The 24443-nt window shown below is 44.9% G+C and overlaps 1 protein-coding gene across 5 annotated transcripts in view; it reads right to left on the reverse strand.

Moving 5' to 3' along the window:
• LOC137374264 (cell adhesion molecule DSCAM) overlaps positions 1–24443 on the reverse strand; it is a 555631-nt gene that overhangs the window by 62087 nt on the left and 469101 nt on the right. For all 5 annotated transcript variants that reach the window (XM_068040060.1, XM_068040056.1, XM_068040059.1 and 2 more), the window contains exons 19-22: positions 14083–14216; positions 7063–7216; positions 5366–5483; positions 1179–1342 (exon numbers count right to left, since the gene is read on the reverse strand). In XM_068040060.1, the coding sequence (XP_067896161.1) occupies positions 1179–1342; positions 5366–5483; positions 7063–7216; positions 14083–14216 (570 nt within the window). The remainder of the gene's footprint in view (positions 1–1178; positions 1343–5365; positions 5484–7062; positions 7217–14082; positions 14217–24443) is intronic.

A 24443-nucleotide genomic window follows, 5' to 3' on the forward strand; every position in this document is an offset into this window, starting at 1 on the left:
CCATAACCCTCAATACCCTTGCCTAATGCACCCCCAAAAGGTAATTTCAGTTGACCCAGCCTCAACAGCTTTTTGGGGGATAATGTTACAGATGTCCACTGCGTCTTGTGTAAAGAAATGCTTCCTGTCATCTCCCTTGAACAGCCACGCTTTAATTTTAAAGTCATACCCCCTTGTTCTGGATTCTCTATTGACCCTATCAAATTCTTAAATCATCACTCTCATTTCCCCTCTGCCCTCTCAGGTGGACATAAAAGATCCCATGGTGCTATTTCAAAGTTATCCTCGGTGTCCTGGTCAATATTTATTCCTCAATCAACATCACAAAAACAGATTATCTGGTGATTATCACATTAACGTTTGTGGGAGCTTGCTGCATTTCCTACATTACAACAGTGACTACACTCCAAAAAGTACTTCATTGGCTGTAAAGCACTTTGGGACATCCTGAGGTAGTGAAAGGAGCTATATAAATGCAAGTCTTTTATTTTTCTTTATTTCTTCCCCATTTGGAAGCACCTCGTTTCCATGTAAACTCAGCTCCCACCACCCAAGAGCAGTCGAGATACAATGCACAATATCCAACTGAATGTCCTTGTGTTCGTTCAGTTTGGATTGGCGATATATTTTATTAATGTTTTATCACAAGCAATAATGGAATACCTGTTTGGATGAATCTATAGCTACATACCACTAAATGGTTGTCAAAGTGCCCAAATACTTGCCTGAAAGTATCTTCTGTTCTACATTAAAGAATGAGTAGGCTTCATCATAAATGGTGAGTAAATTCCCACTGCATTGTGGAACTGGGTCATTTAGGCCTTGGGTTTGATCCCTGGTTTGATCTTTGACTGGGCTGCATTATATTTGCCCTCAGTGTCTTTGAGCTACGAGGCGAAAAAAAATGAGTTGCGGTTTCCAGTTCCTACTCATTATCCAATAGCCCCTTCTGGAAAGTGGAACAGTGTGGAGGTGCAGAGAGAACAGTAACAGATCTAGCTGTGATGTAGTGATGTAGCTCACAATCAAGGAAGCACACATGGATATAGCCCTCAGGACCAATGGTCGCTGACACAGGTCTCCCAACAAAATTCCACAATTGCAGCAGAGAAAGAGAAATGTTTGTGAAGATAAAACAAAACATAAAATGGATACCACTTTTAATGAAGGCTCCTCACCTTGCACCTGTAGGTTGAGGAGAATTTCATCTGATCCCCAGTTATTACTTGTCACGCAACTGTAGTACCCAGAATCCTCTGCTTTTACGGTACGGATGACAAAGCTCCCATTGTTAAAGATGCTCCTACGCCCATCAATGATAACAGGGGTGGGTGTTCCATTGCTAAATCAGAGATTAAAAAAGAGTGTGAACCTGACCATGCACAATGACAAACATATGGAACAGAAACCATGAGACAAAATTTGGTTCAGCTCATCGAAGTTAGTCTACAGGACGTTTTGGAAAGAGTCTTCCAGCGCAAAGAATTGTCCATGACCGAGTGTTGCAGACTGGCACATTCCAAGGTCCAGGACCATGTGCTAAGGGACGCAGCTGCCGCAAAGGCTCAATGGGGAAAGACCACTATGTAAGGTCCTCCTACCATAGTGAACTGAGGGGCTGGACGCATGGAAAACCCCTCAGGCTGTATACACCGAATATGGTTTTGCTGTAATATGTACATGGCATGTAAAATGGAATGGAAGGGTTGTGAGGCAACTCACTCCTATAGTGAAGAAAACTGATTTCCTTTGCACTTGTTGGAATGTCAATTTGGTGCTGTTTTGAACTGTTTTGTCATGTATTTTTTACAGATTTTTATGAATAGAGTATACTTTTGGAAAAAAAAAAATCCTAAATCAGTATACCAAGATCCGTTTAGTATCATCAGCTTCAGCTATGTGCAGACTAATGGGGATACTGATATGTGCCCCCTCCCCCACCCCCGCCAAGGCTTCATTATATATTTGTATGGCTGGGAGACAGTTATAGTTCGATGTCGAGGTTAACAATCCATTTGCGGAGTGGAGAGGAGTGGACCTGTGGGGAGAACGCTGAGAGCAGAGCCGATAAATTGAGCCCGAGGACTGAGGCCCAGTCATTTACCTTCCGGGAGCAGAGCGAAGAGGAGCAGACCTGTGGGGAGAATGCCGAGAGAGGAGCCGATAAACTGAGCCCGAGGATCGAGGCCCAGTCACTTACCTTCCGGGAGCGGAGCGGAGAGCAGTCCAGGCGCGTTGGAGTTTGAAAACAAAGTGAACAGTGACATCGCAGGAAAGCTGCAAGGTGATTGGTTGGTGGGTAACTGCTGTTAGGGAATAACTAAATAGCTGGGTAAGTAACTAAAAGTAAAGGGAGAGGTCTACAGTTTTTTTTAATATAGTAGGTAGTTTTTTTTGAGGGAATCAAGATCTAGTTTTTGGATAATTTAAGGGGATAAATTAAGGGTGTCATGGCAGGGCAGCTCAGCAGTGTGGTATGTTCCTCTTGTGCAATGTGGGAAGTCAGGGACACTTCCAGTGACCAGGGCGAACATGTGTGCAGGAAGTGTCTCCAGCTGCAGCTACTTGAAATCCGCGTTTCAGATCTGGAGCGGCAGCTGGAGACACTGTGGAGCATCCGCAAGGCTGGGATCATCATGGACAGCACGTACAGGGAGGTGGTCACACCTCAGGTAAAGACTGCTTCGGCAGAAAGGGAATGGGTGACCGCCAGACAGAGTAGAAGAAATAGGTAGGTAGTGCAGGAATCCCCTGGGTCCATCTCCATTTCTAACAGATTTTCCACTTTGGATACTGTTGGGGGAGATTGCTTCTCAGGGGAATGCAGCAAGAGCCAAGTCTGTGGCACCACAGGTGGCTCAGTTGCACAGGAGGGGAGGAAAAGGAGTGGAAGAGCTATAGTGATAGGGGCTTCTATCGTAAGGGGTACAGATAGGCATTCCTGTGGCCGCAAACATGACTCCAGGATGGTATGTTGCCTCCCTGGTGCTAGGGTCAGGGATGTCACAGAGCGGCTGCAGGACATTCTGAACGGGGAGGGTGAACAGTCAGAGGTCAAATCTTCTCTGGCCACAGGAGAGGTACCAGAGGATTGGAGGACAATGAATGTGGTACCATCATTCAAGAAGGGTAGCAGGGATAAACCAGGTAATTACAGGCCGGTGAGTCTAACATCAGTGGTTGGGAAACTATTGGAAACAATTCTGAGGGACAGGATTAATTTCCACTTGGAAAGGCAGGGATTAAACAGGGATAGTTAGCATGGCTTTGTCAGGGGGAGATTGTGTCTAACTAAGTTGATTGAATTTTTCGAGGCGGTGACTAGATGTGTAGATGAGGGTAAAGCAGTTGATGGAGTCTACATGGACTTCAGTAAGGCTTTCGATAAGGTCCAGCATGGGAGATTGGTTAAGAAGGTAGGAGCCCATGGGATCCAGGACAATTTGGCTCATTGGATTCAAAATTGGCTTCATGGCAGGAGGCAGAGGGTGATGGTCGAGCATTGTTTATGCGAGTGGAAGCCTGTGACCAGTGGTGTACCACAGGGGTTGGTGCTGGGACCCTTGCTGTTTGTAGTGTACACCAATGATTTAGACATGAATATAGGAGGTATGATCAGTAAGTTTGCAGATGACACAAAAATTGGTGGTGTTGTAAATAGTGAGGAGGAAAGCCTTAGATTACAGGATGATATAGATGGGCTGGTAAGATGGGCGGAGCAGTGGCAAATGGAATTTAATCCTGAGAAGTGTGAGGTGATGCATTTTGGGAGGACTAACAAGGCAAGGGAATATACAATGAATGGTAGGATCCTAGGAAGTACAGCGGGTCAGAGGGACCTTGGTGTACCTGTCCATAGATCACTGAAGGCAGCAGCCCAGGTAGATAAGGTGATTAGGAAGGCATATGGGATACTTGCCTTTATTAGCCGAGGCACAGAATATAAGAGCAGGGAGGTTATGATGGAGCTGTATAAAACGCTAGTTAGGCCGCAGCTAGAGTACTGTGTATCTTTCTGGTCGCCACACTACAGGCAGGATGTGATTGCACTGGAGAGGGTGCAGAGGAGATTCAACAGGATGTTGCCTGGGCTGGAGCACTTCAGCTATGAAGAGAGACTGAAAAGGCTAGGGTTGTTTCCTTAGAGCAGTGAAGGCTGAGGAGGGACATGATTGAGGTATACAAAATTATGAGGGGCATTGATAGGTTAGATAGGAAGAAATTTTTTCCCTTAGCGGAGGGGTCAATAACAAGCGAGCATAGATTTAAGGTAAGGGGCAGGAGGTTTAGAGGGGATTTGAGGAAACATTTTTTCACTCAGAGGGTGGTTGGAATCTGGAATGCACTGCCTGAAGTGGTGGTAGAGGCAGGAATCCTCACAACATTTAAGAAGTATTTAGATGAGCACTTGAAACGCCACAGCATACAAGGCTACGTGCCAGGTGCTAGAAAATGGGACTAGAATAGTTAGGTGCTTGATGGCCGGCATAGACACAATGGGCCGAAGGGCCTGTTTCTGTGCTGTATAACTATGACTTTATGACTCTATGACTCAACGGCTTCTGTTGATGCAGTGTGAATGGTTGTGATGCCACCAGGAATGGATCTTTCAGGGCAATAGTTCAATATGTGGGCAATGTTCTGGCTTGGATGGCCACAGTCACAATTTGAGCTGGTCCTCATGTTCCATTTGTGAACCAAGTGGTCTTTTGGTTGAGGGTTGTCCAGATTTTCCTTGGGAGGTTGAAACCTGGGGCTTCACCACTCGGGTCAGTTCCAGGCTGCGGTTGGCGATATTAGCAGTCAACCAGGAGGAACACCATCGAGAGGTGGGGCTATCGTCGGTTTGTATCATGTGGAGTATGTTCCAGTCGGGGCTATAAGATTTCAGGCGAGTGCATGGGGTTTTTTGAGGTCCTGTATCAATGGGAGTGCTTTGTTAGCTGTCAGCTGGTGGTGTTCTTTGAGGAGGATATTTTCCTGTGGACATCAGGAGGTTCAATGTGTGCTAGCACAGGAAGCCACTCAAGCAGTGTTGGTCTCATGTTCCAAAAGTAATCCTCATGATTTCCCAGAGGTGGATATGTACCATGTTGATGTGGTGGCTCCTGAGCCAGGTTGAGAAGCAGTACTCTGCTTCACTGAACTCATCTGAGTGGCTCAGGAGGGCAATAAGCTAGACTGGTCTAGGGAGGCTCATTGTGTAAGGGTGTGCATTCACCCAGTTCTCATCATCTTACCAGTCAGGGTGCAGAAACATGCTGTGCCACCCAGGCGCTTCTTTTGCTGCTGTTTCAGACCTGATTTGGTGCAGTTTAAAGCTACCAATTTAGAGGTTGTAGCTTCCCATAGTTTCCCCGTTTACCTGTTCTTCATCCATTTGACTGTGGGCGTCGGGTCTCCAACTGCTTTGCACGGCAGCACGATATCCCGCATCCACGGCGTTGTCACGGTGCCGCTGAACGTTAGGATCCGGGCCGGTGCTGATAACAACCACAACACCAAGGATTAAAATCACAATCTGGACTTTGTGTCTTTCATCTAACCATAGAGTGAAGGCTGATGGAGGAGGAACAGACAACATCAGCAGAAGTAGACTAGGCCTATATTGCCTGGAGGTTAGAAGAATGAGAGATGATCTAATTGAAACATATAAAATTCTTAAGGGGCTTGATAGGGTAGATGCTGAGAAAATATTTCCCCTGTCTGGGGAATCTAGAACACGGAGTCACAGTCTCAAGATAAGGGATCAACCATTCAGGACTGAGGTGAGGAGAAATTTCTTCGCTCAAAGGATTGTGAATCTTTGGAATTCTCTACTCCAGAGAACTGTGGATGCTCAGTCATTGAATATATTCAAGACAAAGGTCGATAGATTTTTGGGTAATAAGGGAATTATGGGACTTGGGGACAGTGCAGGGAGGTGAACCAAAGGTAGAAGATCAGTCACGATCTTGTTGAATGACGAAGCAGGCTTGAAGGGCCAAATGGCCTACTCCAGCTCCTATTTTTTATGTTCTTATTTTCTTAATTAATTGGGCTCAAAATGCATCCACCTGGCAGCCAAAATCTTATCACTGTCAATCCAATTGATTGAAGTAAATTATTGCAATGGAGCCGAAAGTGGATCTAAATGACTAAACTCTTCCCTTAAGTCCGTGGCCTGAAATAAAGGGTGCGTTTCATGCAAAATGGGACCTTAAAATCCAAAACTAATGAATGTGGCAAATAAATTTGAAATATGCACCAGGGCATTAAGGAGAATAACTCACTTCTCAACGTAATGCTAAACGTAACAAGGAAGTTATATTAAACTTGTATAGAACACCAGTTCAGACTCAACTGGAGTATTGTGTCTATTTCTGGGTGCCACACCTTAGGAAAGGTCTGAAGGCATTTGAGAGAGTGCAGAAAAGATTCACGGGAATGGTTCCAGGGCTGAGGAACTTCAGTTACATGCATAGCTTGGAGATGTTAGGGCTGTTTTCTTTGGAGAAGAAAAGGTTAAGAGAAGATTCAATAGCGGTATTCAAAATCATGAGGGTCTGGACAGGGTGGATAGGGAAATACTGTTCCCATTGGTGGAGGGATTGAGAACAAGAGGGCACAGATTTAAGGTAATTAGTAAAAGAAGCAATAGCGACATGAAGAAAAACATTTTCATGCAGCGAGTGGTTAGGATCTGGAATGCACTTCCTGAGATTGTGGTGGAGGCAGGTTCAATCGAGACATTCAACAGGGAATTGGATTGTTATTTGAAAAGGAAGAATGTGCAGGGCCACGGGGAGAAGGCCGGGAAGTGGCACTAGGTAAATTGCTCTTTCGGAGAGCCAGCTCAGACACGACGGCCGAATGGCCTCCATTGGTGCTGCAACAATTCTGTGATTCTGTAAATTTCTTCAGGACACGTGCATTAAAATAGTGGGTAGGGTAATATCACACTTTCCTGCTATGTACAGAAGTAAGAAATCATGGACTCATACAGCAGACAGTGATACAATGGGGTTTGGATCAGACAACTTAAGGATTTTATATATCACCAGTGCAACACTGGAACATTACCTTTGGCTAGCGGCTCCACTGTAATGATCTCACTGGAGTTCCCTCTCCCGGCTGCAGTGATAGCAACAACCCAGATGCTATACTGGCGGTTCTGGCTGAGGTTGGGGATGCGGTAATAGAATGCGTCTGGTGAGGCTTCAAATTCGCTGATTATCTGGGAAGGAAAACAGACACTTACTGCTGCCATTGTGTTCTATTAAGATCCCAAGATCCATTACAGCTTCGACTTTTCACCGTTAACTTGTGAATCAATCTAAAAGATAATGTTATACAGCAATAAGATCCCTCATCTGTGTGGCAGGTGAAGAGCATTGAATTCTGGAGGGTCCTGCTGTGTGGACTGTATGTAAATCAACTTTTTTTTGCCGTTGAATGGGAAAGGCTGATGATTCCTGATTCCCGAGTCTACATCCTCTGGCCATGAACTCAACATCAATACAACTGTCAATGACAAGGAACAAATAAAACACAGACGCATTTAAGGAGAAGCTAGATAAACACATGAGGGAGAAAAGAGTAGAAGGTTATGCTGATTGAGCAAGATGATGCAGTGTGGGAGGAGGCTGGTGTGGAACATAAATAGTTGCACAGACCAGATGGGCCTAATGGCCTGCTTGTGTTGTAAATTCTGTGATTATATATGATAATGTAGGAGGGATCACCCTCTGGAAACAAAGCAGAATTGAGGAAGCTCCCCAGTGGCCTAGTGGGTAAAGGCAGCGATGCATCAAATCATATCCAACACGGAGGTGATCCCTGCTCTGTGCCGAGCTGACTAATCTCAGTGGTTGGTAGGGCTGTTAAAATTAGTGTCAGGAACCAAGTGCAAGAGAGGGAACAAAGAAAACCAGCCTGTGCAAGATGAGCTACTGGTGCTGTGGAAGTGTTTGCCCGGAGGACCCAGGCACTTTAGGAGAGGAGGGCAGAAAACCGAATGGCTTAAACTCAGTTCATTTGCATCATGGTTCGGTACCTATGCAACTGCAAGCAGCCTATCTTTGTAATGCAAAATAGTGCTGAGCTCTTTGCGATCACAATGGCCTGAATAAAATAACTGGGAGAGAGCACTTAATTCTGACCAAACAACCCGAGGGGACTTTATAGATACACGATATTAAATGATAAATACAGAGAACATAAGTCATGACAGGAGGACATTGGTGAAAGGTGAAATCAGGACTGATGTCAAAAAGAATTTCACCTGACAGAGAATTTGACACACCAGCAGACTTTCAGATAGGTTGGTGGGCACAAAAAAACTATGATTCATTCAAAAGCTACTTGGGTTCTGTGATGTGGGGACTGTGGACGGATGAGTTAAAATGTATTACCTTACTTGTCTGGTAAACTTGTGAATAAAACTCAAAATAAGTCAAGGGTATTCTTTACATGAGTACAACAGTTATACACTCTATGTCAGTATAAAATAGCTCACATTGCCCTCCACTGATGACAAGACACCACTGAATAAATGGCCTCTGATGGGAGAAAAGCACCTCTAAAGGAGGTCAAAGGGTTAATAAACTGGTTAAATAATTAATCAATATGCTTACTAATTCATCCCAGAATGTGGGACAATCTACTACACAGAACTGAGGGTTCTCAATGTATTAGTCAGGCCTTTGTGCTCACTAAGAGCTCAGCATTGTTTTGCATTACAAAGGTCAGCTCAGCAAACACTTTGTAGCTGTGTTGGTAACATGAAGAATATATAATCACCAATTTAGAATACAACAACTTTCATTTATGTGGAGGCTTCAACTAAGTAAAACTCTCCAAGGCTTCACAGAAATGTTATCAGACATTATTTGACATTGAACAACATAAGGAGCTCTTAGGACAGCTGACTAGTAGCTTGGTCAAAGAGGTAGGTTTTAAGGAACATCTTAAAGGAGGAGAAAGAGGTGGCAAGGTTCAGGGGGGACCTGCTAACAGAGGGGCCTCAAAGGTATGTTTGGTTTATGCATTTACGTGGTATCCATCAGCCTGGACCAGGAGAAGGCTTTTGACAGGATATCGCACACCTACATGATGGATGTGCTTTCCAAAATGGGGTTTGGGGAGGGAATCAGCAATTGGATCAAACTGCTCTACACAAACATCAGTAGCACAGTCTCAGTCAAAGTTTCCCGATCCAATCTGGAGTCAGACAGGGCTGTCCTCTCTCCCAGGTCTTGTTTGTTTGCTGTATTGAACCCTTTGCTGAGTCCATTAGGAAGGATGCGAGCATAAGAGGGGTGACAATCCCAGGCAGCAGAGGCACTCAGGTGAAAACCTCCCTGTACATGGATGACGTCGCCGTCTTCTGCTCGGATCCGCTGTCCGTGCGCAGACTGATGAGCATCTGCGACCAGTTCGAACTGGCCTCGGGAGCCAAAGTTAACCACGGCAAGAGCGAGGCTATGTTCTTTGGGAACTGGGCTGACTGATCCTTTGTCCCCTTCACCGTCAGGTCAGACTACCTGAAGGTGCTGGGGATATGGTTCGGAAGGGCCGGGGCGTGCACCAAAACCTGGGAGGAGCGAGTAGCTAAGGTACAACAGAAGTTGAGCATGTGGGGGCAGCGATCTCTCTCCATTGTGGGAAAGAACCTGGTCATCAGGTGCGAGGCGCTCACGTTGTTGCTGTACGTGGCGCAGGTCTGGCCCATACCCCACTCCTGCGCTGTGGCGGTCACCCGAGCCATTTTCCGCTTCAGCTGGGGACCTAAAATGGACCGGGTCCAGAGGGACACGATGTTCAAACCTCTGGATAAGGGCGGAAAAAATGTACCCAACGTCACCCTCATCCTGATCACTACCTTCATGTGCGGCTGCATCAAGCTGTGTGTAGATCTCCAGTACGCAAACTCCAAGTGTCACTACGTGCTGAGGTTCTATCTGTCCCCGGTGTTGTGAAGGATGGGCCTGGTCACATTGCTGCGGAACGCTCCATGCAGTTAGACCGTGCCGTACCACCTATCCTTCGTGGAGCAGTTTCTGCGGGAAAACACCTTTGACCACCGATCCATCAGGCAGTGGGCTGCACGGAATGTCCTCAAGGCCCTACGGGAAAAGGAGACGGGGGATCCTGTCGGATGGTTCCCCGAGCAGACCGCCAAAGTCATTTGGCGGAATGCCTCATCACCAGAACTTTCAAACAAGCACCAAGATGTAGCTTGGCTGGTGGTGAGAAGGGCCCTCTCCGTCAGTTCCTTCCTGCACGCCCGAAGTCTCGCCCCCTCTGCGCAATGCCCCCGTGGTGGCTGTGGTGGGGAAGAGACGGTTGCCCACCTCCTCCTGGAATGTGTCTTTGCAAAGCAGGTGTGGAAAGAGATGCAGTGGTTTTTTTCGAGGTTCATCCCAAGCAGCTCTGTAACACAGGAGTCTGTGCTCTACGGGCTATTCCCAGGGACGCACACCAAGATAAACATCAACTGCTGCTGGAGGACTATGAATTCGGTGAAAGACGCCCTTTGCTCAGCCTGAAACTTGCTGGACTTCCAGCGCAAAGAGTTGTCCACGACCGAATGTTGCAGACTGGCACATTCCAAGGTCCAGGACTACGTGCTGAGGGACGCACTAAAGCTTGGGGCAGCCGCAGCAAAGGCTCAATGGGGAAAGACCACAGTGTAAGGTCTCCCCACCAAGCTGAACTGAGGGGCTGGATCCATGGGAAACCCCTCGAACTGTATCGGGAAAATTTTCATTTGCTGTAAAATGTAAAAATGTTAATGGCATGACAAATGAAATGGAAGGGTTGTGAGGCAACTCATGATTGTATTGAAGGAAACTGATCTCCCTTGCAATGTTTGTATTTTTTGGTGCTGTTTGAAACTGTTTGGCAATGTAATTTTTACAGATTTTTATGAATAAAGTATATTTTGGAAATTAAAAAAAAAAATCCATGACTAACCATTGGGCCAGCAGGGTTTCAGAACACAGTGCAGAAACCTTTATTTAACTTTTTGAACATTGCTGGCTGGGATGTGTTGTCTTTTCTTTCAGTTTTAAGATGCAGCTATTTGTTCCCTCAGGGAATCTTTCACATGCAGCAGCAATGCTGGCTTAACATGCTGGTTTTTCTACCTATCAATTTTCAATCCTGCTCCTCTGAAGCAGACTGGGATTTGTTGGTTGGACAGACTGACTGCTGAAAGGTATTCTTTTGTAAAGCTGAATTTCTTCTCAAATTTCATCTGGAGAGGATCCCCCTCTCCCACCCTTTGCTCCCTGTCTGGATTTAATATTCTGGAATAAAACTGGAAAGTTGGAGATGGGCAAAAAACCTGAGAGTTGAGGATTTGAATGGAGCAGTGGTCACAGCTCTGTTTAGAGAGGATCCAGCACCCTCTGCTGTTCAAATAGCAGAAAGCCAGGCGTTTTTTTCACAGTATGTCAGTCACCTGCTTACTTTGTCACTTCGTCTGGAAGGGGCAGGCAAGAGAATTGACAAATATTTTGGCACAACATGATTTAACAGTATTGATGGGCTATTGTAAACCAAATGTTATGGTGACAGATAGCATCGTCGTGCAAGAGGGAACTATATTGTTCTCCCTGTAAGAATAAGTATTGATAATGGTTAGATAATAGGACTATAATGGTAGGACAATAGTAAATCAAAAGGTAGAAATTTAATCGAAAGGTTCTGAACAGAATAACAGCACAGAAGGCAGTTGTTTAGCCTATCGCATCTGTGCTGGAGCTAATCCCATTTTCCTGTCTTCTCCCTTTATTATTTTAAATTCTCACTTCCCAAATCCTTCTCCGGTTATACTGATGTTGCTGTCTCTGTCTTAATAGCAACTTAGGGTAAAGCATTCCATGTTCGAATAACTTCTCCCTCCATTCATCAGACTAGAATCCTGAGTCTATCTGCCTTGTTAGTGATAAACCAACCAACACAATCTATAATGATATTACACATTAGCATGGTTTAGCACAGTAGCAAGTTAGACCATTTCTGCTTCCATTCGTTTTTTTATTCTTTCATGGGATTTGGGCATCGCTGGCTAGGCCAGCATTTATTGCCCATCTGGCTCACCATCACCTTCTCAAGGGAAATTAGGGATGGGCAATAAATGCTGGCCTAGCCAGCGATGCCCAAATCCCATGAAAGAATAAAAAAAAGTTATGGTAGCAGAAATGGCCTAATTTGCTACTATTCACTGATTCTTCATTATAATCATATTAAAAATCTTGCTGTCTACAGAACCATACTTCCTGTGGCTATGTTTTTGTCACACGTTTGTGTCAATATTTTCCTATTATAAATTCCTTTGTCCGCAGTTATAGTAGAACTGCCTACATAACACTGTCATGCTACAGTAATAACCTCCCATCAGGGGATGGCACAGTAAAAGGTTTGCATCTCCAAGCTCCTCGACCTGTGCTGCAGATGTAATGGTTCAAAGTCAATTAAGAATCGCCTTCTGCAATATGGAGGCATCAAATGTGTTAAAACGATCGCCTTTAGGGCAAATTTGCTGCTCTTTTGGGGGGTGGGGGATGCGGTGGTGGGGAGGAGAGGCAGGATGCTGTGCAGGAAGAAAAACTAACATTGAAAATGCAAAACACTGACTTCCCCTGCACATGTTCCAAGCAATTAATGAGTTTAATTCACTTTGAGCATTCAAATTGAGCAATTCTGAAGTCCATGTGCAAATGAGATTTGTTGTCGATGAATCTACTTACTTACTTTCCTTGCTTAATACATGCAATCAGGGCTGGATGAATGCAAACCAGCTGGCAATCACAGTAAAAATTCAGATCAGGGAACATCTGATTGTGATTCATGAAACCACATTTGAGTTCATCGGTAGCTGCCATGTTGTTAGTATATGACATACGACATGTTTAGAATACCAATCACGGGTCAACTCCATCTCAACCTGGCCGTTCCGAAGAAGGGTCACTGACCCGTAACGTTAACTCTGCTTCTCTTTCCACAGATGCTGCCAGACCTGCTGAGTGGTTCCAGCATTTCTTGTTTTTATTTCAAAATGGCTAATATCCAACTCTCAACTCTCTCCTGCAAATTCCCAAGTTTCAAATTCAAAACTGGCTTAGCAGTAAAACATCATCGGCCTCTGATTCTGAAGTGATCAGTCTCCTTTCTGAAGTGTAACCATGAATTCCTGTTCCTGCTTAACTCTCTACAAACTATTCCCCATGCCCAACCAATACCCTTCTCGTTGTATTCTTTATAAAAAAGCCAAATGAGTAAAATTTAAAATAGTCCATGTGTCATGCTATGCACGCATGCAATGAATAATTTACCTCACATATTGAGTTTCCAATCTCAGCCATGTCGCTGCTAGAAAGCATTGAGCAAAGAGCTTACAAATTAACAAAAACTACCTGCATTTTCTACCTTTAATCATCTCAGGAGTGTTACCAGACAACATGTGACACCAAGCTACATAAGGAGACATTAGGACAAGTGACCAGGCCTTGGTCAAAGAGGTAAGGCTGAAGAAGAGTTATAAAGGAGGAGAGAGAGGTAGAGAGGCAGGGAAGTTAAGGGAGGGAATTCCAGAGGTTAAGGCCTAGGCCACTGAAGGCACAGCTGCCAGTGGTGGGGCAAAGGAAATTGAACGTGTAAAACATGTCAGAGTTAGAGGAATGCAGTAATCTCAGAGGGTTGGAGGAGGTTATAGAGACAGGGAGGGGCAAGGCCATGGAGAGCTTATACTGGGACTCAATGGAAGTCAGATAAGACGTGGGTGAGTTAGGATACAAGCAGCAAAGTTTCAGATGAGCTGAAGTTTACGAAGGGTGGAGAATGGGATGAAAGATAGAGCATCGGAATATATGAGTCTTATGGTAACAATCCACAGGGTGAGGAGAGCTTGGATGAAGAGCCACTCCAGAATGATTTTAGTGCTGACTGGCCTCAGATGGCTTTTGCAGGGGGTTGAGAGCCGAGCACCCTTCACTCGCCCAACCACCCACCAACCACACCTCTAAAATAATAGAACTAGCCAATTCGGCTTCATTACATGGGTCAGTATCTTGAGTTCAGTTAACTATTCCTTACTGTTGGATACGGGTGAGAGCAAAATATGGTGTACTTCCAAATGATGCCATTCATCTTCAGTGGGGGAAGCCATGAGACGACCACACTCGTGGCAGAGGCTGCTGCTGCTTTCACTCCACCTGGGGGACCTGGAACTAAAATAAAAAGCAAAAATCATGACATAGAATTTACAGCACAGGTACAGGCCCCACAGTGTTTACGCTCTTCGCAAGACTTTTCCCACTCCTCATCACCTAACCCTATCAGCATAACCTTATATTCCTTGCTTCCTCATGTTTTATCCAGCTTCTTCTTTAAGGAACAATACTGTTTAATTCAACTATCACCAGTGGTAGCCAGTTCCATATTATCACCATTCTCTCAGTAAAGAAGTTTCTCCTCATTTCCTTATTGGATTTATTAGTGACTCCCAGTTTTGGACTCCCCTATAAGTGGAAACATCATCTTTACGCCTACCCTATTGAAGCCCTTCATAATCTTAAAGACCTCTATCAGGACTATCAGTCTAGAGAATGGAGCCCCAGTCTGACAAATCTTTCGTAATAATTATAACCTTCTGGTTCTTTGTATCATCCTTGTAAATCTTTACTGGACTCGCTCCAGTGCCTCTATAGCTTTTTTTGTAACATGGAGACCAGATTTTTACTGGGGTAAATTCTAGGTCGGAAATTTATGGTCCCCAAACATGTGGGCTGTTGGCAGGGGAGATGGGGAGGGATAAATTTGAGTGGGAGGCTGAAGGGTGCCATTCCCGATCCCCTCCAGCCCCTGCTGCAATTTTACATGGGGCAGCGGTGGCGAGAAACGGCCCAGCCGCCCCAGGCCAATCAAGGCCCAAAGTGGCCAATTAACTGCCACTTTAAGGGCCTCCTTCCAGCCGCCGCGTGTATTTTACCTTTGGTGAGCAGACGGCAAAGGTCCCAAGAACTCCGCATGGTAAAACCAGAAGGCCTTCTTGCAGGCTGGAGGGAGGGTAGCCCTCCTGATCAGGCACCCTGTGCCCCATGGAGGGCCGCTCCTGAAGCCCCAACTACCCCCAACACACAACACTGCTCCCCCACCACGAACCCCCCTCGCCTCTCTGGGGCCCAGCCGATTGTCCTGGACGAGACCCCAAAAATTTACCTGAGTTCCGGGGCTGTTCTTCTTCTTGCCTCCGATGGGTGGGTGTAGTCCCAGCAGTGGCCAACGCTCCCGGTGGTGCTGCTGGGAATAAGTGCTGCCGGCCCACTGATTGGCCGCAGCTCCATGAGGTGGGACCTCCTGCCTCAAGGAGGTGGAAGTCACAGGCAAGACCAATTAAAGGCCTGAGGAGTGAAAAATCCCAGCCTGGCTCCCCAGGCCTGGCAGAGGCAGGCTCACCACCGGAAGCGTTGGCCATTGCTGGGACTACACCCACCCACCAGAGGCAAGAAGAAGGACAGCCTCCCGCACAATGTAAAATTCCAGCCCTAGTAGTTTCAACACAGTGCCTCATTCTACAGGACATTCGAGTATGAAGCCATAGCACCCAGTTCATGACCTTCCCAATTTTCTATTGATTAATTTTAATAACTGGAAAATTAGAAAATTTACAAATTGAGAGCACTGACCTCTGCATCTGATTTCTGATTTGTCCCCTTATCCCTTGTTGAGTGATGCTCCACACTGAAAGAGCTAACTCACACAGGTTATTCCAAAGAATAAGATGGCAGGGCACATTTCCATTGGTTATCTACTTAGATTGAAGTGTAGAAAATGTAGTGGTGAATACAATAAATTAAAAGTGTGCTTAGTTAGCTGAACTTAACTGTTACATTTAGCCTTAGCAAATCTGTGCTAGGGATGGGAATATCAACACAGCACCCATTTATACAACACCTTTAATGGAGAATAGCATCCTCCGGTGTTTTAAAGAGGCATAACCAATACAAAAGGATGTTGAGCAAAAGCAAGAGATATTAGGATGAGTGACCAAAAGCTTCATCAAAAATGGGTTTTAAGGGAGGTGTATAAGGAAGGATTTCCAGAGCATTGGGCCTTGGCAGCTGAAGGCATGGCTGTCAATGGTGGAGCAAAGGGATGAAAGGTACAAGAGGTTGAAGTGAGAAGAGTGGAAAGTTTGAGGTCAGTTTTTTATGGTTAGTAAAAGTTAGAGAGATGGGGATAGACATGGGGATGAGAAGTTTAAATTGGAGCTGCTGAGGGAACCAGGAGCAAATGCAGGTCAGCAAAGACAAGGGTGACAGGTGAGTGGGACTCTGTGCAGGATGTGATATGTATAGTAGAGTTTTGGATGAGCTGAGATTTACAGAGGGTGGTGAATGGGAGGTCACCCAGGGGCAGCACTGGACTAGTGAGCGTGGAGGTGCCAAAGGCATGGATGAGGGTTGCATCAACAGATGGGCTGAAGTAAGAAGGTTGGATGCAGGTGATGTTATGAAGGTGGACTTTGTACTGGAGAGGATATGGAGTCAGAAGCTCAGTCTGAGGCAACTAGGATGCCAAGGTTGCAAACAATCTGAATCAACGAGAGACAGTGACCTTGGACGGTGTTGGAATTGGTGGCAAGAGCAGCGTGTTTGTGGTAGGGACAGAAGACGATGGTAACAGGAGAAAATTGTGGCTCATTCTCGACTGAATATTGGACAAGGAGACTGACATGACAAAGGCAGCGGAGGGGTTCAGAGAGGTTGTTGACAGGTAGAGCTCCATGGCATCAAGCTATATGTAGAAGCTGACCCCATTTCTGCAGATGATGTAATCGTGGGCAGGTAGGCATCCTGTGCTCACCCGATGTCCACACTCCTGTACTTTGCAGCAGAGGTCACTGGATAGTGATCAGAAAAGCAACCCCCCCCCCCCCACCCCTCCCACCTGATACTGTTTCCCTCAACCATTACCCAGAGCAGAGAGGCTGATTGTAGCACCACTGCCACTATCCTGGTTCAAATGAACTGATTCAGCAAAGGCCAAAAAGCAAACTGTCCTTCCCAGTTGCCATGCTGGACCCCCACCTGCCAAGAATGAGGCATATTAATTTCACCATATGGACATTAAATTTCAAATTGTAGCTGGGAAGAAGAGAAGGCCTGTTACAAGGGCTGCGAGACTTGGATGGAGGATATTTACATATCAATAGGGACAAGAGAGGTTACATAGAAACATAGAAAATAGGAGCAGGAGTAGGCCATTCAGCCCTTCGAGCCTGCACCGCCATTAAACATGATCATGGCTGATCATCCAAACTCAGTACCCTGTTCCTGCTTTCTCCCCCTATCCCTTGATCCCTTTAGCCCTAAGAACTATATCTAACTCTTTCTTGAATATATTTCGTGATTTGGCCTCAACTGCTTTCTGTGGTAGAGAATTCCACAGGTTCACCACTCTCTCAGAAATCCCTCCTCATCTCAGTCCTAAATGGCTTACCCCTTATTCTTGGACTGTGACCCCTGGTCCTGGACTCCCCTATCATCGGGAACATCCTTCCTGCATCTAGTCTGTCTAGTCCTGTTAGAATTTTGTAGGTATCTATGAGATCCCCTCTCATTCTTCTAAACTCTAGTGAATACAAGCCTAATCAACCCAATCTCTCTTCATACATCAGTCCTGCCATCCCAGGAATCAGTCTGGTGAACCTTCACTGCACTCCCTCCATAGCAAGAACATCCTTCCTCAGATAAAGAGACCAAAACTGTACACAATACTCCAGATGTGGTCTCACCAAGGCCTTGTATAATTGCAGCAAGACATTCTTGCTCCTGTACTTGAATCCTCTCGCTATGAAGGCCAACATACCATTTGCCTTCTTAACTGCCTGATGCACCTGCATGCTTACTTTCAGTGACTGGTGCACAAGGACACCCAGGTCTCACTGCACCTCTCCCTTTCCCAATCTTTTGCCGTTCAGATAATAATCTGCCTTTCTTTTTTTGCCACCAAAGTGGATAACCTCACATTTATCCACATTATACTGTATCTGCCATGTATTTACCCACTCACTCAACCTGTCCAAATCACACTGGAGTTTCTCTGCATGCTCTTCACAGCTCACACTCCCACCCAGCTTTGTGTTGTCTGCAAACTTGGATATATTACATTTAATTCCCTCATCTATATCATTAATATATATTGTGAATAGCTGGGGTCCTAGCACTGATGCTTGCAGTACTCCACTAGTCATTGCCTGCCCCTTGGAAAAAGACTCGTTTATTCCTACTCTTTGTTTCCTGTCTGCCAACCAGTTCTCTATCCATGTCAGTACCTTACCCCCAATCCCATGTGCTTTAATTCTGCACGCTAATCTCTTATGTGGGACCTTATCTAAAGCCTTCTGAAAGTCCAAATAGACCACATCCACTGGCTCTCCTTTATCTATTCTACTAGTTACATCCTCAAAACATTCCAGTAGATTTGTCAAGCATGATTTCCCTTTTGTAAATCCATGTTGACTTTGTCCAATCCTGTCACTGTTTTCCAAGTGCTCTGCTATTACATCTTTTATAATGGACTCTAGCATTTTCCCAACTACTGATGTCAGGCTAACCAGTCTATAATTCCCTGTTTTCTCTCTACCTCCTTTTTTAAATAGTTGGGGGTTACATTAGTTACCCTCCAATCCATTGGAACTGTTCCAGAGTCTATAGAATTTTGAAAAATGACCAGCAATGCATCTACTATTTCTAGGGCCACTTCCTTAAGTACTCTGGGATGTAGATTATCAGACCCTGGGGATTTATTGGCTTTCAATCCCATCAATTTTCCTAACACCATTTCCCTACTAATACTGATTTCATATAGTTCCTCCTTCTCACTAGACCCTATGTTCCCCAACATTTCTGTGAGGTAATTTGTGTCCTCCTTTGTGAAGACAGAACCAAAGTATATTTAATTGGTCTGCCATTTCTTTGTTCCCCATTATAAATTTCCCCGTTTCTGACTGTAAGGGACCCACACTTGTCCACTAATCTTTTTCTCTTCACATATCTATAGAAGCTTTTACAGTCAATTTTTATGTTCTCTGCAAGCTTACTCTCATACTCTATTTTTTCCTTCTTAATCAAACCCTTTGTTCTCCTTTGCTGAATTCTAAACTGCTCCTAATCCTCAGGTTTTTCCTCTGCCTGTTCTGGCCACTTTATATTTCTCCTCTTTGGATCTAATACTATCCCTAATTTCTTTTGTAACCCACGGTTGAGCCACCCTTCCTATTTTATTTTTGCGCCAGACAGGAATGAATAATTGTTGTAATTCATCCATGCACTCGTTAAATGCTAACCATTGCCTATCCACTGTCAACCTTTTGAGTAACGTTCCCCAATCTATCATAGCCAACTCGTGCCTCATACCTTCATAGTTTCCTTTATTTAGAGTCAGGACCCTAGTCTTGGAATCAACCCTCTCACTCTCCATCTTAATGAAGAATTTTATCATGTTATGGTCGCTCTTCCCCAAGGGACTCCACATAACAAGATTGTTAGCTAATCCTTTCTCATTACACAATACCCAGTCCAGGATGGCCTGTTCTCTAGTTGGTTCCTCAACGTATTGGTCCAAAAAACCATCACGTACGCACTCCAGGAATTCCTCCTCTACAGTATTATTGCTAATTTGGTTTGCCCAATCTGTAAAAAGATTAACGTCACCCTTAATTACAGTTGTACCCGTATTGCATGCGTCTCTAATTTCCTGTTTAATGCCACCCTCTACATCACCACTGCTGTTTGGGGGTCTATATACAATCTCCCACCAACGTTTTCTGGTGTTTCTTAGCTCCACCCATACAGATTCTACATCAGGATTCTCTGAGCTAATATCCTTCCTCACTATTGAATTGATCTCCTCTTTTACTAACAATGCTAGTCCACCTCCTTTCCCTTTTTGCCTGTCCTTCCTAAATATTGACTATCCCTGAATTTTCAGTTCCCATCCTTGGTCACCCTGCAGCCATGTCTCTGTAATCGCAACTATATCGTATCCATAAATTCCTTAAATTCATCTTGCAGGATCTCATCCCTTTCTCTACCTATGTCGTTGGTACCGATATGTACCATGTCTACTGGCTATTCACCCTCCCCCTTCAGAATGTCCTGCAGCCGCTCTGAGACATCCTTGACCCTAGCACCAGGGAGGCAACATACCATCCTGGAGTCTCGTTTGCGGCAGAAACATCTGCCTGTTCCCCTTGCAATTGAATCTCCTATCACTATAGCTCTCCCAGTCTTCCCCCCCACCCCCACCCCCGCTGTGCAGCAGAGCCCTCCATGGTGCCACGAACTTGGCTGTTGCTGCTTTCCCCTGGGAGGTCATCCTCCACAATAGTATTCAAAGTGATACATCTGTTTGAGAGGGAGATGGCCACAGGGGATTCCTGGACTACCTGCCTGTGCCTACTACTCCGCCTGGTAGTCACCCATCCTTTTTCTGCCTGTGCAGTGCTATCCACGACATCCTCAGCATCACAGATGCTCCACAGTGAATCCACCCACAACTCCAGCTCCATAATGCAGGTAGCCAGTAGCTGCAGATGGATACACTTCCTGAACTTATGGTCGTCACAGACACTGGAAGCATCCCTGATTTCGCATATAATGCAGGAGGAACTTACCATGGGTGTGAGCTCTCCTGCCATGACTTAACTTTAGATTACTTAGTTACTCCCTGCAAAAAATACTAATTACAGTAGATGCCTTGTTCTACTCCAAACACTACGCACTACAATCTAAGGTCCTTAATAAATTATACTAAATTAAAAAAATACACTTTAGTAGTACTCACCTTATCACTTATACAGTAGGTTTTGAGGGTTTTTTTAAAAAAAACTTTCCCCTGATTTTTTACAGCTATTTAAATGCACTAAAAGCTGTTACTCATCCAACCAATCACCTTGCAGATTTCCCGTGATGTCACTGTAAGTTTGCTTTTCCTCTTTTGAATCTCATCGCACACTGACACAGACAAAGCATGTCGCCACTCCGGATCAGCCTCCACCCAGGTCCGCCTGCCGCCGGTGCGGTCACCAGGTAAATGAGGGCCTCAAGCCCAGCTCTTTCTTTTTCAGGTCCCGCTCTGGATCAACCTCCTCCCAGGTCTGCCTGTCATCGCTCCGGTCTCCTGGTAAGTAAGGGCCTCAAGCCCCGTTCTCTCCTTTTACAGGTTCTGTTCTGGATCAGCCTCCTCCCAGGTCCACCTGCCACTGCTCCGGTCACCAGGTAAGTTACTTCCCTTATCCATTTATTCTAAAGTGGACTTTGATCATCAGGTATTGTGTGTAAGGGGAGCATTCCAGAGACTGCTAAGGTGATACAATCCACAAACTGGTTAAACCAGCTGGTCACATGACTAACAGGCTGGTCCAGGGTCTTTTGAACTAGCCCACAGAGTTTGAATCCAGAGTGTCTGTTTACTCCTGGACTGAAAAGATCTGTCCTAGCTGGCTCACCACAGCCTCTCCTGTCTGCTCCCCATCTCTTTCTCACGGAACAGTGGCGCAGTCGTTAGCACCACAGCCTCACAGCTCCAGCGGCCCGGGTTCGATTCTGGGTACTGCCTGTGTGGAGTTTGCGACTTCTTCCTGCGACTGCGTGAGTTTCCGCCGGGTACTCTGGTTTCCTCCCACAGCCAAAGACTTGCAGGTTGATAGGTAAATTGGCCATTGTAAATTGCCCCTAGTGTAGGTAGGTGGTAGGAGAATTGTAGGGATGTGGTAGGGAATATGGCATTAATGTAGGATTAGTATAAATGGGTGGTTGATGGTCGGGACAGACTCAGTGAGCCGAATGGGCATGTTTCAGTGCTGTATCTCTAAAATAAATTTTAAAAACTCCAAATCCACTGAAGACACATGAACTCCAAGAGAGAAAAGTCTCCTACAGCAAACAAGGTTTAAGAAGAATACTGGGCCCCAATGAAAAGCAAAATCTACCTACAATCAAGGACTTGACAGTGAGCTTGACGGTCCATAACAAAAACCCACTTTGGAGATTGCCTCAAACCTTTCCACTTTATTTCTTCTGCTCTGTTCTGTCTCTATCTGCCTGTGTGTATCACGTATGCATGCTAGCATAGGCTCATTGTCTATCTGTGGGCGTCAACCAAATTAGAGTTTAAGTTTAATAAATTTCAACCTTTCTTCGTTAAACCTAAGGAAACCTGTTTGTGCTGGTTTCTTTTCCTTATAATTGGAAAGCGGTGAACAAGGACTCACCAAAGGGGAGCTAAAAACATGGTGTTTTAAAAATTAAACCCTATTATGGTAAGACCAGGTGAAGCTGAGAGGGAACCCTAGACCCCTTTTTAACAAGGCACAATACATGACAGATACATAACATCCAAAAACATTTCTTGCAGTTTTTCAAATTTGATAGCAGCCAAAGCCAAGTGCAACTCAGCTATAATTTGACAAACAATGGCGTGAAAATTATTTATCTCAGCTCTTCAAAACTTAGAGTAAGAAATCGATTAAACAATCTTATAAAGAAATACACACCCAATCAATCCTGGTCTCATCTGCAGCAGGGAACATCCCAGGAGGGTATGACTGGCTGGATGCTGACTCAGACAATAAATGCCAGAACCTCTCATTAATTCGCAATCGATCGCTAACACAGCTCGATGATGAGGCCTTTACCCATTTTATAATTTATTTATCACCTTCAGTCTGAGTTTCAGCTGAATTTTATTTTAAAAAAGAACTAACTTCTTATGCTGTGCTGAATGGAAATGTGGAAAATGGCTCTCTCCTCAGACTTTCACAACATCAGTCATGCTGTGGATCAAAGGGCTGAAGAGGCTGCATAAAGATTTTTTTTTCAAATAAGCGCAATGTAAATTCAAATAGAATGAAAGATCAAACTTGATGCTTTTTATATCTCCATTAAAAGAGCACAATCTCCATAAAGAAGCTTTAGTAAGCTTGTAGTTCAGTGGTTATTTGAACTGAGCCATACAGTCAAGGTCAGAAGTTTGATCCCTTATCAGTGCTGGAGGTTTCATTCCTAGTCAGGTGGGGGAACTACAACTGGGTTCAGTGCATCTGGGCTGAGGGGAGGAAAGTCAACCAGAGACCTTGGTTTGTGTCCACCCCATTCCTGTCCTATCCACTGACCACTTTGGGAAAGCACATTGTGCCAACTATGGATGATGACAGGGATTGGGCTCAATGATTCCCTAGTCAGTTTGTTCGGTGACACTCACTGATCAACAGAACATGTAGGATATACACCAGGGTCAAACCCCAAAAAGAGGCAGCAACTTCAGAACAGAGGCTAAAAAAAAATTTTTTTTTTGGAAAACACTTGACACCATGAGGTTATTGTGCTTGTGATCACGTCAATTAAGTACAACTAAGTGCAGCTTGATTTTAAAATTCTCCTCCTTGTTTTCAAATCCCTCCATGGTGTGATCTCTCCCTATCTCTGTAATCTCCTCCAGCCTCATAACCCTCCAAGATAGCTGCATTCCTCTAATTCTGGACTCTTGAGCATCCCCGATTTTTATTGCTCCACCATTGGTGGTCGTGCTTTCAGCTGCCTAGGCCCTAAGCTCTGTAATTTCCTCCCTAAACCTCTCCACCTTAATAATAACACTCCTTAATACCTAACTTTGACCAAGCTTTTGGTCATTTGCCCTAATATCTACTGATGTTACTTGGTGTCATGTTTTGTTTTATAATGCTCCTGTGAAGCAACTTGGGACATTTTCTTATGTTGTTGGTGTTATTCTCCCTTCCTGATAATGAGAATATGTCTTTGTAAAGGTAATACCTCAGCACAACACAACACTAGAATTTTAAATTTTCATCCTTGTGTTTAACTCCTATCATGACCTTATCGCTCCCTAATTCTGTAACCGCTTCCTGCCCTACCATCTCCCGAGACCTCTGGCTCCTTGTGCATCCCTTCCTAACTTCACCCCACCAGTGGTGGCCATGTCGTAGCCACCCAGACTCCTGCTCTTACAAAAAGGGCAAATTTCTACTTTATGCAGATGCTGGGCCAGAAATAATAGCTGTCCCTGACAGTGACTGGCTACAACCCACCCCAACCTTTAACATATACTGCACACTGCCATGAGCATTCATTCACTGGGGATAGATAAATGGTCTGAACTCCAGGAAAATCATCAGGGTCATGCTTCCAAGTCACAGTGGGGCACATTTCTCACTGTACCACAGTTATGGCAGCAGAGAGGAATCACGGATTTTCAGCTATGTATCTCTTGAAAAAAGAATAGATGTCATTAATGTTCATTTTAAAAATCACATTCTTTGCAGGAATTAACTTTGTTATGGACAGGTGGTAAGAGGTGTGGATGGCTCCCATCATTCACCTCCCAACTGACTGCAATTGTGCGTGTAAATATTATGCTTTAGACCTTGAGTG

This window comes from Heterodontus francisci, chromosome 10 (assembly GCF_036365525.1).
Source record: "Heterodontus francisci isolate sHetFra1 chromosome 10, sHetFra1.hap1, whole genome shotgun sequence".
Taxonomy (NCBI): Eukaryota; Metazoa; Chordata; class Chondrichthyes; order Heterodontiformes; family Heterodontidae; genus Heterodontus; species Heterodontus francisci.